General features: G+C 42.0%; 1 protein-coding gene across 1 annotated transcript in view; it reads right to left on the bottom strand.

Annotated features, from left to right (window-relative positions):
• Nucleotides 1–17,319, bottom strand: part of col5a2a (collagen, type V, alpha 2a) — a 79,814-nt gene that overhangs the window by 8,414 nt on the left and 54,081 nt on the right. Inside the window, exons 10-45 of the mRNA XM_039817710.1 lie at nt 17,146–17,199; nt 16,545–16,598; nt 16,334–16,387; nt 16,167–16,220; nt 15,945–15,989; nt 15,292–15,345; nt 15,031–15,075; nt 14,774–14,827; nt 14,456–14,554; nt 14,276–14,320; nt 14,091–14,189; nt 13,931–13,984; nt 13,611–13,718; nt 12,322–12,375; nt 12,045–12,143; nt 11,876–11,929; nt 11,666–11,764; nt 11,502–11,555; nt 11,027–11,080; nt 10,881–10,934; nt 9,768–9,821; nt 9,532–9,576; nt 9,347–9,445; nt 8,795–8,902; nt 8,115–8,168; nt 7,455–7,508; nt 7,124–7,177; nt 5,801–5,854; nt 5,545–5,652; nt 4,692–4,745; nt 4,432–4,485; nt 3,917–4,078; nt 3,052–3,159; nt 713–820; nt 550–603; nt 361–468 (exon numbers count right to left, since the gene is read on the bottom strand). Coding sequence (XP_039673644.1) covers nt 361–468; nt 550–603; nt 713–820; nt 3,052–3,159; nt 3,917–4,078; nt 4,432–4,485; nt 4,692–4,745; nt 5,545–5,652; nt 5,801–5,854; nt 7,124–7,177; nt 7,455–7,508; nt 8,115–8,168; nt 8,795–8,902; nt 9,347–9,445; nt 9,532–9,576; nt 9,768–9,821; nt 10,881–10,934; nt 11,027–11,080; nt 11,502–11,555; nt 11,666–11,764; nt 11,876–11,929; nt 12,045–12,143; nt 12,322–12,375; nt 13,611–13,718; nt 13,931–13,984; nt 14,091–14,189; nt 14,276–14,320; nt 14,456–14,554; nt 14,774–14,827; nt 15,031–15,075; nt 15,292–15,345; nt 15,945–15,989; nt 16,167–16,220; nt 16,334–16,387; nt 16,545–16,598; nt 17,146–17,199 — 2,565 coding nt within the window. The remainder of the gene's footprint in view (nt 1–360; nt 469–549; nt 604–712; nt 821–3,051; nt 3,160–3,916; nt 4,079–4,431; nt 4,486–4,691; nt 4,746–5,544; nt 5,653–5,800; nt 5,855–7,123; nt 7,178–7,454; nt 7,509–8,114; nt 8,169–8,794; nt 8,903–9,346; nt 9,446–9,531; nt 9,577–9,767; nt 9,822–10,880; nt 10,935–11,026; nt 11,081–11,501; nt 11,556–11,665; nt 11,765–11,875; nt 11,930–12,044; nt 12,144–12,321; nt 12,376–13,610; nt 13,719–13,930; nt 13,985–14,090; nt 14,190–14,275; nt 14,321–14,455; nt 14,555–14,773; nt 14,828–15,030; nt 15,076–15,291; nt 15,346–15,944; nt 15,990–16,166; nt 16,221–16,333; nt 16,388–16,544; nt 16,599–17,145; nt 17,200–17,319) is intronic.

Genomic DNA, 17,319 nt, shown 5'->3' with positions numbered 1-17,319 from the left:
CAGCACTGAGAACTCGACAACTCCAAACACACCTATCCTATCACTCATTTTTTTTTTTATCTCAAACTTGTGTTCATTCATTTGTCTTTAACATGTAGAAGATAAAAATAAAACATTAAATGTCAGCCTTGCTAAAATAGATTAATGATAATTAAATCACAACAGAAAAGCAAAAAAACAGACATTACAAAGACATTACTTAAACTAAAATAAATACAATTATGACGTACTTGTACCAGAAAGTATATACATATACTATATACACACAGACATATATATATATGTCTGTGTGTATATAGTGTATATATATATATATATATATATACATATACACACACACACACACACACACACACTTACAGCATCTCCTCTCCGTCCAGCATCACCCGGTGCACCGACAGGACCTGGAGGGCCAGGAAGTCCCTGAGGACCAAGCAAACCTTCTGGACCAGGATCTCCTCGGTCTCCCTGGAAAGGTTAACACCGATCAGTCACTCGCAGTGTGAGACACAACACACGGGTCACATTTTCATTCTCTTTGTCCCTTACTCTTTGTCCCAGAACGCCATCTTTTCCTGGTGGGCCATCACTTCCTGCAGGGCCCTGAGAACCAGACAGGAAACATTAACACAGCTGTTAACATCTCGCACACACACACACACTTTGGGTGATATCGTCTGAAAACTTCAACTAATTTCGAAGTTGTACTCACATCAGGACCAGGATCACCACGAGGTCCGTTAGCACCTGGGACACCGACTGGACCTGGGGGGCCTTTATCTCCAGGTGTTCCTGCGGATCCTTGTTTTCCTGGGGGCCCCTAAAAAAAAAAAAAAGAAGCAGGCAACTCACAACCCAGCACTAAAAGGGCTGTTCCACATGAAACACACTAAATTATTCAACCTTTATGAATACTGGAGAAATCACTGAGGGCCGGCCCTCATTTACAGTGACATCGAGACAAATGTCAAAGACCTACACATCACAGAAAAGAAGTGACACCATCAGGAGAAAAACAGAAAGACACTAAAACTTTCTGGATTGGAAAAATTATTTGATAAATAAATTAGGATGATAGGGATAGTGAAAAACAACAAAATAAAGTACCATTATGTATCAAAATACATATCAGCTATAGAGCTCATCAGTGTGGCTCCGGAAGTAAAAAAAAAAACTACTAACAACTAAAAAAAGCATTCATTTTCTCCATAAGGATTTTGATTATTAGCCATAATGTCTAAACCAATCCGAGGTAGAATGATGACGAGCGACGAGATTTTAACCCTTGTGTTGTCCTTCGGGTCCCAGTGACCCGAAGGACAACACAAGGGTTAAAAAACAAAAGTTTTATGACCCTGTAGAAGCCCCAGGTCCGTATGAAATCAACCTCGTTTAGAGAAAAGCATGTTTTATTCATGGACTTATGGAGAAGTACTACACTAACCACAGTCCCAAGTGTAACAGCGACGTCTCTGATTGGTCCAACTCGCTGTTACCATTGAAATGTTTACAAAGTGCGTTCCATTTGCCTCGGAACTCTGAAGTCGAGAGCTGGGAATGACGTCACACCCGAGTTGAATGCGTTCCCTTTACCAGTCTGATTTTTCATTGTGGGGTTAGCTCTAGCCAGGTTAGCCATTGTTGGCACTACCACCAGTTAACAACGCATGACGCCGTTTCTGTGCGTACGAGCAGCGCAGCAACATGTCCACAGATAGAAGTTAGACAGGACTGTGTGTACGACTGATTAAGTGAGACACAAATGAGACAGAAGTGCTAGTAACTGTATGTTACTACAGCTTTCACAACTGTTGATGGGGAGCGTGCCTATGTTCCCACAGCCCTATGTTCCCACAGCCCTATGTTCCCACAGCCCTATGTTCCCACAACCCTATGTTCCCACAGCCCTATGTTCCTACAGCCCTATGTTCCCACAGCCCTATGTTCCCACAACCCTATGTTCCCACAACCCTATGTTCCTACAACCCTATGTTCCCACAGCCCTATGTTCCCACAGCCCTATGTTCCCATGGCCCTATGTTCCCACAACCCTATGTTCCCACAACCCTATGTTCCCACAGCCCTATGTTCCTACAGCCCTATGTTCCACAGCCCTATGTTCCTACAGCCCTATGTTCCCACAGCCCTATGTTCCCACAACCCTATGTTCCTACAGCCCTATGTTCCCACAACCCTATGTTCCCACAACCCTATGTTCCCACAACCCTATGTTCCCACAGCCCTATGTTCCCACAACCCTATGTTCCCACAGCCCTATGTTCCCACAGCCCTATGTTCCCACAACCCTATGTTCCCACAACCCTATGTTTCCACAACCCTAACCGTATGTTCCCACAACCCTAACCCTATGTTCCCACATTTATCAGGGGTTTTTTTTCACTGAAAATTAGGCCCTATGTTTCCACAGTTCACACATTTTGTCGCCCTTTCTCCCAATTTGGTAGCCAATTACACCCAAACTATTATCCAGTAGCAATGGACTACAGATGGAATGTAACCCTAACCCTGACATAGGACCTAATTTTAAGAAAAATCTTAGAAATATGGGAACATAGGGCTGTGGGAATATAGGGCCTAATTTTCAGAGAAACAAAGTTCAGTGGGGCGTTTCCCACGTTGACCTTGGACAATCCTACTTCCGAATACAAATGGGACGCACTAACAGTACCTGTGAACAGCTAGTGAGCTGCTACCATTGAATTCTATGATCGTGCCTGTACACAGTCTTGTACCTTTTCCTTTTTTGCCTTTTTTAAAAATGTTCTTTTGTGCCGAATCAAATGTTTTATGGTCACGACTCATCTCGTAGCTGGTTGGCTTGGCTCATGGCTTAAAACTCTTTATATAAGCATTTTATGAAACGTCAATGGCGATATAGAATGGGGAAAATCACTTCTGGAACCAGAGCCGCAAAAAGTGGGCGGTCACTGTTGAGCTCTATTCGCTGTAGAAGCACTGAGAAGAGTAGAGGTGGTGACCGGATGAATAGGATTCATGTTCAAACGAGGACATGATGTTCAGAATACACACAGCAGGTCCTGGAAGGCCTGGCATCCCACGCTCTCCTCTCTGACCAGGAAGACCCACAATGCCTCTCTGTCCTGTAGTTCCCTCTGGGCCTGGAGGACCATCAGGACCCTAAAGCAGACAACACAACACACACACACATACACACACACACATACACACACACACACACACACACACACACACACACACACACACACACACACACACACACACACACACACACAGATATTTAGATATAACACTGAGAGAGTCCAGTTTTAATATTATGATTAAAAAGATCCCTGTGTTTTCCAGCTTGATGTAATATATAACAACTAGCCAACTTTTTAAAATCAAGGCAACATAACCCATAGTTATGATTGAGTAGTTGCAACAGACACAGATTGCTTTCAATATGCTAAATTCTATCCTCTATCGTATCGAGCATGGAAAAATGCCTCGTCATTCAATACCAAAAGGAATAAATCTCATGAGCCAATAAGCATGCAGCAGGCTTGTACCAAGATCTAATAATGCTGCTGATTGGCTGTCTAACGTTACACATCGTAGAGGCACGCAGGAAAAACCCTGCGTTAAGCACAGAGATGGGCTCTGTGTGTGTGCCATTGTGTTTTGAGAGGCTTGACTTCAGCGTGCATAAGATAGGTGTAAAGGTGCTGAAAAGATCTCGTACCGTAATGTGTAATGTCTTCTTTTTTTGTTATTAATTTAATAAAATCGTTCAAGAACTGGCATTGAAGTTATGGAATCTGTACCGGTATCAAAACATTTTGAACGGTACCAGGCTCTAGGTTTAGGTATGAATCAATTTGTCTGAAACTGGCAACTAAAATGTAAAATGTCCTGCAACTATCTATCAGTTTACCGTGGGTCCGTCTTCTCCAGAGTCCCCTTTGTCTCCTGGGCTTCCGGGTGGCCCTGCTGGTCCTCGCTCTCCTTGTCTCCCAGGGGCTCCATGGTCTCCACGCAGACCAGCAGGACCCTCTTTCCCAGGAGGTCCAAGGGGTCCGGCTTCTCCAATTGGACCCTGGCATGAAGGGAATGCTGTTAGATAATGCAACAAGCACTTTCCAACATTTAAAAGATACCAAGGCCTCCAAATACTACAATATCTCATGATATATTGTCTTTACAAGAGTATTATTCAATTTTTTATTATTATTCTTTGTTTTTGTTAAAGAAGGAATAGAAAATCATAATACTTAGTACTTCTAGAATCGCAATAAATTAAAACCACAATACAAATTAAATCAGCAACCATTTATCTTAAAAAAAAAAAAAATCAAATAGGGAAAAAAGCATATCGTCCCAGCCCTATTGACAGATGTGTCTTCCTGTTACTCTAACTGTGTTTTGATACAAACTCAGGGCAGTACTTACAGTGGGGCCTGGGGGGCCAACTCGTCCTGCAGATCCAGGGAAGCCAGTTGGGCCCTGGAAGCACACAATTATACCAGGTCCTCAGATACTGCTTCACAAGAACAGAATGTTATGTTTGAAGTTCCGGTATCAGGTATTAAACTGTACATAAGATGAATAAGAACAATCAGGAGCGACGGCTTCCTGTGCTCATGAATTTGTGTCTACTCCATGTAATGTCACCTTATCGTTAGACTGCTGTATTTATGAAATGATCTTACCGGTGCACCCTGTGTTCCTCTTCCGCCTTTCAGTCCAGCAACACCAGTTGGCCCCTACAAAAACAGTCGATTAGAAACGCATTCATCAGATTTACAAAAGGTGAAAGCTGACCTCTCTGGAACCAGGAAGACATGCAGTACAGCCATGAGAAGTTGTTTTGCAGGAATGAATTCAGTAAGACTTCCAAAGTGGACCAAATGAATAGTATATACTGTAGACCAGGGGCTTCCAGGGCTCCATCCCTGAATGTTTTCCAAAAAGCCCCTAAACTTTTAGTTTTTAAATTAACTTTAACTTTGTGTCATTTCCCCTCAGCCTCTATGACAAATCAATGGAGCCAAAGTTCTATCACTGGGGTAATATCGCCATTCATTCTGTTACTCAAGATTAGTAATGCTGTTTACGCAAAAATTCTACTCTACAACTCTACTTCTACCCTAACTACATTATGTAACTTCAAAATAGTAAAATCAGACAATGTTTGGCTCTTTTTAGGAGGCAGGAGTGAAAATCCTCAGCATTTGCTGTGATCTGGTTTCAGAATGATGAAGACAGTTGGAACTAGTAGAACTATTAAATAGGATAGGCTCTATAGGAGGATTTTTTTCCCCCTTGGCAACCATCATGTTTTTCCCAAATAATTTACAGATTTGTAGGCGTTCTATTATTAAATGACTTGAAAATAGTGCAAATACTTCCCCAGATCTGGGCTTAGCCCTGAAAGTTTACAATGTCTGGCTCTGTTTTAATATCAAGTAGTAGCCTGCGTAATAATACAAGAAAACAACTTTTTTTTTTTTAAAGTAATCTCAGGAGTATTAATCATCTTGTGTCTTCACATGTGCAACTCACAGGAGGTCCGTGAGCACCAGACAAGCCTTGAGGTCCTGGTGATCCAGCATCTCCTTTTTGGCCTGGTTCTCCAGGCTCTCCCTTGACTCCAGGTTGGCCATCAGGACCCTGTAAAATGTTGGTCATATTAAGAAGAACACCTCAAAACAAGTTGAATCTGTTTTGACTTTTACCTTACTTCCTGGAAGGTCATTACGAGTCGTAAATCATATTAAGGAAATAGAATACAACAATGTGACTGTGAATGACTACTTACAGGAGGTCCAGCAAATCCAACAGCACCAATTGGGCCAGGGTCGCCTCTCGCTCCCTGTCGTAGGAGAGAGATTATTATATTGAAGAGCTGTAATAATGTACACCTATTCTGTATCGCCACTATAAACATGGCCTTAATACACGTCATGTAGACAAAAGATATATGAGGCTTGATTGATCTTTGCCAGGGCCTGAAACTACTACTCAACAACACGCCAAATGCGGTTGAATTCATCCATTGGCAGGTGAAACTGTCCATATACCTGCCATGTTGGCGGGTAGCTAGTCTATATCCTCGACGTTCCACTTCCGGGATTGTTCCGTTGCCTACGGAAATTCCGCCGGATTTCACTCATTAGGATATCCGTTGCCTTGGGCTTTCTTTGTGTTGGAATTTTAAACTCCGGTGGATTTCTGAGGACTATGGTTGACTGCTCCTCAGATCTCTGCAGGGTAAATCCAGACAGCTAGCTAGAATATCTGTCCAATCTGAGTTTTCTGTTGCACGACTAAAACTACTTTTGAACGTGCACATGTTCCACCAAAACAAGTTCCTTTCGGAGGCTATTTTGGAGGAAGGTCTGGCCCATGCTGGATGGCCATGCTCTTACATCCCAGCACATTCTTATTGTCGCATTACATTTTTTTTGCAAACGGCAGTTTTCTTTACAACATTGGTGATGGGGAGCATGTTAGTAAAGCCACTGTAGCAAAGCGCCATCAGAAGAATGTGACTCGCTCTGAAACGTTTTTTATACGTTTTTGTAGTGTTCCCTGGACACAAACCAGTAAGAGCCACAATATTGCAGGTGAAAGATGTAAACCCTTTGAAATAAATGATTATGAATTCTGTTAATGATGGCGCTGCAGCCTCTGAATGGGATTAGTAGGACTACGACTTCTTCTCCCGTAGGATTGCACCTAAATTATTACCTAGATTATAGGTTCAATAGCATTTCACCAGTAATATTATACTTATGATTAAATATGATATTAATACACTATATTGGAACTCCAGCATTTAGCAGCAATTTTCTCAGACGCAAATTCATGTTCAAACTCGCTGTATGTGCGCATGAGTATTTCCGCCGACCAGTTTGTTTGTGGTTGTTGCCATGGTGAATCGTAGTATCATGGCTCCATTCATGCTGCCTTTTTATTGTTGTGGTGCACGCGCTTAGCTCTGAGTGAACCTACTCTGATTTGAGTGAACCAACTCAAATCCTTCCGGAGGTTTAACATTGTACTACTGTGGGATAGTAACACAACAAACTTGCGTTGGTTATCCCATAAAATTAATTTTTAATGTTATTAAATTACTCACTGGTACTCCTCTGGATCCTGGGGGTCCATGTGGTCCTTTGGGTCCAGGTTCACCCTGCAAAGATTTTACAAGTTTACTAAAAAGCTTTTCTACAACCATTCATTGGGCCTGTGCTGCCCCATAAATGCAGTTGTTTTTTTATGTTTGAATAGGAAATGCAAGCCAAAGACTGTCCTTCGCCGGAGGCTATAAGACACAGCCAAGGAAATAAAAGCAGAAGGATTAACAGCAGAGCATTGCTTTCCCAAAACACAACTTGTCATCACCTTAGCCCGTCGTGATGTGAATGGCAGCCTCTTAATGTGTGTTAGGAATAAAATAATGACTCTACCTTTTCACCACTGGGTCCAGCGGATCCTAGCGGGCCAACAGGACCCGGGGCTCCCTGTTAACAGAAAACACATCTGGATCTCTGCTCACCACTGTTACCATTACAGTCAGGTCAGTGGACACAATTTCTTTGAACAAGCTGCAACAAGCCTCGAATGAACACTGCACTGTAAAAAAAATTATATATTTGTAATTTTACGATTTTTTCTGTATTTTTTCAAAACGAAAATGTAAAAAAAAATACATAAAAGACTGAATTTTCATGTCTCTGGTAAAAGAACATTAAAAACCTGAAACTGCAAATAACCATACTTACTTACTTTAATTTTTTTCTATAGAATTAATTTTACTTCAAGTTTAATACTGTAAACACCTTTCTTAAATTAGACAAAATTTGAGAAAATTAGTTTTTACAGGTGTGAAAATCCTTCATTAAACCTATTTTATTTTACAGTGTAATACACTGGTTCTCAAAGTGGGTCCCAAGGCCCCCCTAGCGGTCCTGGAGCAGGTGCCAGGGGATCATTTACTGTCACTATAATTCCATCCATAAGTAACACAATAGTAACGACAGAATGTATGACTATTTTGGTCATGAGTTTCTTACTAGTCTAATGTAACTTGCTTGTTCATGTGTGTGAGTGTTACATATTTAACTTACTCGTGCACCGTCATTCCCAGCTGTACCTTCTGATCCTTTTTCACCAAGTGCTCCCTACACAAAAGACAGAAAAACAGGTGTAAGGCTCCTTTAATTATTATAGGGACATTCATTGAACTCAGACATGGACTTGACAGACAGCTCAGATCTGTTGATTGAAACTTAAGAAGAACTTAAGTGGATTAGGTTGATTTGAAGAAGGCCTGAGGGCCAAAACAGCAGCAGAATAAATAGATATGTGCATATGGAGCCAGAGTGTGCAACACTTTCTTCTTACTTTCAAGTCTACCTCCAGTGATCAACGCCTCACCACAAACCCTTGGTGTGCATCACTTTTCTATATTACAACTTAAAAACAACTACCATGTTCCAAAAATGACTACAGCACATTTTCACTGCAACCTATTGGTTCAAACGATTTTTGCAACCGCATAAGTAAACCCATTTTGCAGTTGAGATGTATTTATGTGTACTGTAAAACAGTGGTGTAGTCTAATATATATATATATATATATATGTTGTTGCGTTTCATTGAGCATTTGTAATGTGGAAATCCTGGAGCTTTCTTAGTGGATATACTGCGTAAATATCCACTAGACACGTAGACTACACCACTGCTGTAAAACATATATTATATGTAAGAACTGGCAGCAACAAAAAGCAGATAATGATGAACTTACTCTGTCCCCTTTAGGCCCAGAAGGGCCAGAGATGCCCCTCTCTCCTGGCATTCCCTGAAGACCTGGAGGACCCATGTCACCAAGCGTCCCAGGGGGACCAGGACTACCCTTCAGGGACAGACACACACCAAGGTTAGCAGGCCCTTTGCTTACAAACATTAAAACATGTATGGCATTGCACAGGACAACCAAACACACTCCCCACTAACATTAATTGTTTCCATTTTAAACTTATACATGTACAGTTTCAATAAAAAGGAAGTGAACCCCCTTACCTTCTCTACATTTTGCACAATATCTTCAAATTCATAATGATGGACAAGCTAACTCTGCCTGAACTACTAAAACAAAAACTGTCTGTATTGAATTATTTGCTGTAGGTTGGAAAACGACAATGACCCCCCCCCTTTTTTTTAGTAACTATTTAAACCTTATTTTACAGCAGTGACCTCAACCTGCATGTGTCGATCACATCTCCACATTGGCCAGGGGGGATTTTAGACCATATCATTATTTAATTATATTGATATTTTAGGAATAGTAGTACAGTACCTTTGGCCCATCTGGACCAGGTGCACCAGGGATACCCTTGGGTCCCTGCAGACCAGTTGAACCCAGCTCTCCTCTCTCCCCTGGAATACCTCGCTCTCCCTGGGGAAGAAAAAGCATCAGCTTCAGTTTGAGCTATGCAACTTTACCAACCGCCTGAATCCTTTAGCTCAGTGAAGTCCACCTACCCTTGGTCCTATTTGGCCCACGTTACCCAGCTCTCCAGGAATACCCTGAAGGAAACAAACAATGCTATTATTTATGTCTCAACCGAGTCCTGACCACTATCACGCTCCTCGTGTGACAATACAAATGTACTGGAACAGACAGCAAACATTAAAGCTAGTACAGTCCATTGAAATGAACGTGCTTCAGTCAGGGTCATTTAGTCCAAAGCTGCATTTAAAGCTTCCATCACACTCACTTGGTCACCGGGTTTTCCAGGCTCTCCAGGAGGGCCTTGGTTTCCAGGCAAACCCTGCGAACACAAGTCAGTCAAACATGACCATCAGAGCACTTCTTCATAGTGGTGGAACAAGTATTCGGTTCCTTTACTTCAGTAAAAGTACTAACACCACACTGTGAAAGTCAAAGTCCTGCATTGAAAATGTAACTTAAGTCAAAGTATGTAAGTATCATCAGGAAAATGTACTTAAAGTAAAACAAGTAAAAGTACTCAATGCAGAAAAAGTTTAGAATCTGGAAACAATCCAAACAGTTGTGTGTTTAATGGTCCAATCATTTCAGCTGGTCTTGTAGGCCCTTATATTGTTGGCTAGTTTAATTTATACTAAAACATATTTTATAAACTACATGTGTTTTGTGTACACAAATCTTAATGTGTAAAGTAACTAGTAACTAAAGCTGTCAGATGAATGTATATATTTCTCTCTGACATGTAGCGGAGTAGAAGTAGAAAGTGGCATGAAAAGAAAAGACTCAAGTAAAGTACAAGTACCTCAAATGTATACTCAATTACAGCACTTGAGTAAATGTAACTAGTTACATTCCACCACTGCTTCTCAGCACACTGGGACACATTTCTCACATCTACAGTCTCAGAGTCAGTTTGTTAACCTTTTAGTAGTCTATATCCTTTGTGTTCCACTTCCGGGATTGCTCCGGTGCTGCAGGAAATACCGCCGGATGCATGTCTTTTCCATTTCCTTCCGCTTTCTTTGTGTTGGAGTTTTAAATTTGGTGGATTTGTGAGGACTATGGTTAACTGCTCCTCAGATCTCTGCAGGGTAAATCCAGACAGCTAGCTAGACTATCTGTCCAATCTGAGTTTTCTCTCGCACGACTATTTTGCAGCGGCTCTGTGCGGAGTTTAGCACCAGCCATGACGATTCTGATTGGTTTAAAGAAATGCCATTAAACCAGAGCACGTTTTCCTCCCATTCCCTGAATGCTGTGTGGAGTAGCCAGATCCTCCTCCGCAGCGCTGTGGAGGAGGGTTTGGCAAAGCAAGACTAACCTTTTAGTAACGTTCTCACGTCAGACTACAATATATATAAAAAAAAAAAACGTTACGCACCTGGAATCCATTTACACCTGGAGGTCCCTGCTCTCCTCTTTCTCCTGCGACACCCTTTGAGAGGACAAAGTAATGACTCAGTCATTTGTGATAGCAGGAAAAGAAAAAATGAAATGCATGCAACCAAAGAGGGATCAGACACTTACAGCTGGGCCGGGGGGGCCAGCAGGGCCAACTTCTCCATCTTTGCCAGGGGGACCCTGAAGACAAAGTGACAATTACACATGTGGAGCGTAAGGATGTGCTTGGTATTCTGAGGCTGTGTGAGGTTTTTAGGAAACGAAAAAAATCCTGCCGACTAATGATTCTGTGGAAAACAATGCAGAACTATGAATAAACTGCATGTGTTTCATCTGAGAGACGTATTAGTGTCCTCCCATTCCATGCTCAAGATTTCAAGATTTTCTTAATTGTCACTCTTTCATGTATTTGCATACATAAAAGAATGAAATGTTGTTCCCCAAAGTACCACTTGTTATAAAAAAACACTATTAATCATAAAAACTGTAACAATAGATACAACATACATATGTGAGTTAGAAAGTATGGCTACGAAATTTGCAAATGTGCATGAAATGTGCATGCTGATGACAAAACAAAGGATTCATAAACAGTACTCACTCTTTGACCTGACACTCCTGCAGATCCTTGTTCCCCTGTTTTTCCTGGGTCACCCTTTGTAAGTGTAGAAAAAAAACATGCTTTGTTTTAGAAACAGAACAGGAGATAAAAGGAGGACCTGACTGACTATTAATGCAAAGTTTGGAGTGACGCTGCAGCCTTACACTGAAGCCCTTAGGGCCTGGCCCTCCCATGATTCCTGCGGGCCCTCTGTTTCCAATGGACCCTGCGGGGCCTGGGCGACCATCTTCCCCTGGAGCCCCCTAAACAAAGGAAAACCCCACTTTGACTCAATCATATTTAGAATTTTTCTTAAGCCGAAGGCTAACGCCAATGTCTAATTGTGAATGTAAAAATTGAGGGCTGTAACCTACCAATGGTCCTGGCTTGCCCTCTGCTCCCTGCACTCCAGGGGTACCAGTAAGACCCTTTGAGAAAGAGATACAAGCAAATATGAGCAATGGAAATGTGTGGTACAGACAAATATAGTATATGTATTGATATAGTAGATCAAAACTGGAATGCCAAGCTCTTCAGTGTTACCCTTGCACCTGGTAGACCAGGTTCTCCGGTACGCCCAGGGTCTCCTACAGAAGCTTTGGGCCCTGGTGGGCCAGATGTCCCACGATCTCCTTGAGCACCCTGTAGAAAGGAAAATCGTTTAGTTTGCAGATTGAAACATGTGAGTGCCAAACAAAACACCCACAGCGCAAACCGGTACCATCAGCAGGAGGAATACGGCTACAACGATACTACAAACATCTCTTGCCTCCTCTGTTTGAATCTTTACTGTAATATACAGTAGTAGACAATACTGTACCTTAGGTCCTGGCAGCCCATCGGCACCAGGGAATCCTCTGTTACCAGGAGATCCCTGGAAAACAGATCGGGAGTTAGATTCTTTGCCATGTTCATGATTTTATTCTAACACAAAAGATGGGTAATAATAGTATATAAATAGATGAATGGAGTAAACAAATTATGTACTGATGCTCCTAAGGCGTTCCCCAAAGAGAAACGGTTGCATCTGTGTGTATCTAGAAAATCACCAAATATAATAATAATAATAATAATAATAATAATAATAATAATAATAATAATAATAATACATTTTATTTATGTAGCGCCTTTTATGAAACCCAAGGACACTCTACAGAAATGACTGTGACTTTCTAAGTTTCTAAGGGAGGTTCACCCTGAACAGGCGCCCGGATAGCTCAGTTGGTATAGCGGGCGCCCATATATAGAGGTTTACTCCTCAACACAGCGGGCTCGGGTTAGACTCCGACCTGCTGCCCTTTGAAAAGGTGAACAGGTGGTGCTTGAGTAGTTTTTTTTAAAGATGTCCAGGGATGTAGCATTTTGGATTTCTGCAGGGAGGGTGTTCCAGAGGGATGGGGCTGCAACACTAAAGGATCTGTCTCCGAAGGGCCGCAAGTTTCAGGGTGGGGTGTATGGATGGAGGAGGTCGGAGAGGTACTTGGGACTTGGAGGGATTTGTAGGTGAGAAGGAGGATTTTATATTTGATGCGGGACTTGATTGGGAGCCAGTGAAGGTGGATGAGGGTTGGGGTGATGTGCTGCCAGGTCTTGGTGTTGGTGGGGACCCTGGCGGCAGAGTGATGTATGTATACAGTAGATGAATGGATGTTTAAAGAGAACTGGATACAGTGATCAAGGCGGATTCCCATTCATTCCTATGAGAGATACTCAGTTGTGTATGAAACCAAAAAAAGTTCAACTTCCGTGTGGATTAAATGATTTAATCGCGCTGCTCTAGACTTTCCAAATGTTATGCGACTGAATGGATCAAATTCTGGTAGTGAAAGTCCATTTTTTTCTTACATTGCAGACTGCATGCAGAAAGGCCACAGCTGCCTGGGATTCAAACCCAGGACCTTCTTGCTGTGAAGCAACGGTTCTAACCATTTTCCAGTCATTTCCAGTTTTACACACAAATTTACCAAAAGTGATTTGTTTGTTCCTACTTTCCCTCCCAAAAGGGTTTTTATTCCTTTCTCTCCTTTACTCTTCAGAGATTGCCCCTGTCTCTAAAGTGCAGCTCTGTGACTGATACATATTACAGTAGGAGGCAGAAAGGTGACTCACTCTCTCTCCAACGGGACCAGGAGGGCCCACAGTGCCGGGGTCTCCACGTTGTCCTCGTTTTCCTTCTTCACCCTGAGGTCCAAGCACTCCCTGGGAACCTGGCGGACCCTAGGGAGAGGACACACAAGCCAGAAAATGTTATGAAACTAAGTTTCACCTACTCCCTTACTAAAATTACATGTCCTCATATAAAAGTGAAGAAAAAAACATGAATTTGGGTTATATTTAAGCATGAACGCATATTTCACTCAAATATAAATCATATGTCTCAAAGAGTTAAAACTTAGTTATTGATATAGATAGAAGTAGTAGAAGCTTACAGTTTCTCCTTTGGGTCCAGCCTCTCCTTTAAATCCTGGCACACCAACATCTCCCTGTAACACAAAAATGCCAAAAGTTTGAGTCTCCTGCACAGCAAGCAATCGCAATGTTTATTAAAAAAAGATTCCAGCATTTAAAAAAAACGTAAAGCAAATTCACCAGTGATCCTTTGATACCAGGCTGACCAGTGCTTCCCTGAGGTCCTGGTGGTCCATGGGGTCCAACATGGCCGCCTGGACCTTGTGGACCAAGATTACCCTGTGAAAAGTAAGGCATGTTAAATGTGACATTGTTGGTATCCTTAAATAGTGAAAAAGATGTTTCAAAGAAATAACTGAACATACCACTGGTCCTTTGGTACCCGGGCCACCATCTGTACCCGCGGGGCCCTTTGAAACACAACATGTCTCCAGTTAGATCAGTAAAGCTGTGCACTTTCCATCAGAGTTGTGTAAAAGCTAGCTTCATTAACCATGTCCGTATGATGAGCAGTATGGGATGTATAAGTAAAGTAAGAAATGAACCTGGAGGCCAGTTGGTCCAGCTCTGCCCATATTACCGGTCTCTCCTCTCTGTCCCTGTGGGCCCTCTGGACCCCGGACTCCTGTGGGGCCCGGTTGTCCCTGTGGAACAAGATCACCAAGTACACTTACACAAGTGTTACCTTTGTTATGGCATCAATATATTTCAAATAGACCTTGTAATTGCAGATATATACGCCATTCCTCTTGGGCATGTCATTTTTGAGCGGGGCCCTCAGCCAGAGGCATAGAGCTTAATTGGTTGAAAGGGCTGATTAGCATTAGCATATAGCCAAAGGAAGAGTGTATTACTGTTCTTACCTTCATTCCTGGGGTTCCTGGATATCCAGGTGGACCACTAAGACCCAAGGGACCCTGTTAAACCAACAACAATGACAGTTAGACTTTAGCAATAAATGCTGAAAATGTGCATTCACATGACACAAATGTAGAAACACAGTGAATGAAATGTGCACAGTTTAAGCAGGTGATACGTGGTTCCCATCACATTTTCAACTCAAATCCACCTTAACTTGAGTAGCTATGTAAATGATAACACACTGTGAATGCTGACTCACCATTGGACCAGGCTTTCCGACGTTACCAGGGTCGCCACGTTTACCCTAAAAACAATTTATAATTTGAAAGACTTATAATTTGCAGTTAAACACTGATGCAAGGCACTCCCTTTGTAAGTGCCCTGTTTAACAGACAGCTGCCACAAAACAATTCATACACATATCAGTACCATATAACCATATATACTTTTCAAATCTATGACAGAGAGAAAAATGCATGGTATAGCAGATGTTTGTGATTAATAGTGGGGTTATGCTTACTGCTACACCGCTGGGTCCAGAGCGTCCTCTCTCCCCTGGCATCCCAGCAGGACCCTGTTACACACGGACAGGGATAAATTACAGTTGGCCTCTATTCAATGCAAAAGATTAAAGTCAGGAAGTTCAGAGGGTTATTTACAGTATACTGGATATAGCCTTGTCTCCTTCGAGATAAGAGCGGACAGCTAATTCAGAGTAGTCTGTGTACTGCAGTCCACATACACTCATAGTATACATCCACTATAGCTCTATGGAGACATTAAAGGGGCCCTACTCAACATGCAGAACATGAATATAGCAGCAAACAACTATTTGCTATGTAAAGATATAGTGGAGTAATGGCTGCTTGAGCAGATAATGAAGTCACTGTGTGTGTTGAAATCCGAGCTTCTCTATTCTTTGTTTTGGTAGCCGGTCCATCCACGCGTGCATGTGAGTGCATGTGAGTGCATGTGAGTGCATGTGAGTGCATGTGAGTGCATGTGAGGGCATGTGAGTGCATGTGAGTGCCTTGTGCGTCTGTATTAAGTTGCGGAACGGCCTGTGAGAGTCGTGTGGAGGCAACACATTTTGTGGCAACCATGTGGTCGTGTTTTTTTCAGTATTTCAAGTACAGCCCCTTTAAAAAAAGAAAGCATTAGAATATAACTTACCATGGGTCCAGGTGCTCCCATTTGACCAGGGGGCCCTGTGGCACCCTACAAAACCACAGACAAAAGGACTTGTTTAGTAATGAGATAGCAATGCTACGTGGCAAGATGTTTTACAGGCTCTTTAGCAAGGCAGGGAAATAGTTAAGTAATTAAGTCAAACAGGTTTCACTTAACCAACTACAGTAGACATCAGAAAATAGTTTTATTTTAATTCATTCATACCTTGGATCCAACAGATCCAGTTTCACCTTTTTGGCCAATTATTCCAGCATGGCCCTGTTAACCAAAACAGAAGAAAAACATGTTGAAAAGGAGAAAAAAAGCCAAACAAAGCCAGTTATATTTCTATATATAAATACTCTGTAATGTTTCAGAAAGTTTCTACTCACTCTGTGACCCTTCAGTCCGGGAGGCCCAGGTGTACCTGGAAATCCTCTGGATCCCTGTAATAGGTGACATTAAACAGCATTGTCAGGTATATCTATTGAAGGTGCATTTGCAACACACAACACAGGGTCTTATTCTGTGTAATTTGAATGACAGACGGAAGATCCGGTGTGTGCAGTGGCGTGATGGAGGAACAGAGGTCTAGAAGCTTACTGGTGATCCAGGGAATCCAATTTCTCCGCTATTTCCTGATTTGCCTGGCTCTCCCTGTGTGAAGACATGACATGTACACGTTACAAACTTTGATTTGGCTGCAAAATGTTTTAGCTGCGAAAGTGAAATAAATGCCACCAAATCACACATCACTTTCGTCAAGATGTTTGGAAACACAGACACATGATGCTTTAATTATGACATTTTTCATGGCACTGTTACAGACGTAGTCTTTTGTTTTGTCTTGCTAACCCATGAAAGGAAAACAAAGAACATGTTATAAGACGTGTTTCAAAATGGATTTGGATTAAAGGGAAACTCTTTTAATTTGGCACAGACAACAAAATGTTTGCAGCTCACTGATGATACGTAATTATAACAACACTCTTTGACAGTTCAGTTGACTTTTGTGGATATGCTTTCCATCTATTTCCAGGATCTTCCCCTTCACATTATTTTGTCTGTTTAACCATAGGGACTCCTTTACTGATTACAGTTTTACTGTAGCTGAATACACACAATTACAGTGTCACAGAAATATTACAGCGAATGCTGGTGAAAGCTGAACTGACACAGTTTTCAGTAGGAAACAATTACTTACATCTTCACCTGGTTTCCCTGGAGGGCCCTCAGGTCCCCTTTGCCCAGATGGACCCTGAAAAAAGTCAGAATATAAACACCCAGCAACAACCCATCCCTCTGAAATCCATCACAGTGAAATGAAAATGCATTCATGTCAGCCCGGCTGCGTATGAACAGTAGGTGTGGTGTTTGC

The sequence above is a fragment of the Perca fluviatilis genome, chromosome 12, assembly GCF_010015445.1.
Source record: "Perca fluviatilis chromosome 12, GENO_Pfluv_1.0, whole genome shotgun sequence".
NCBI lineage: Eukaryota > Metazoa > Chordata > Actinopteri > Perciformes > Percidae > Perca > Perca fluviatilis.
The sequence above is the reverse complement of the archived record's forward strand: the minus strand, read 5'-3'. Positions and strand labels throughout refer to the sequence as shown.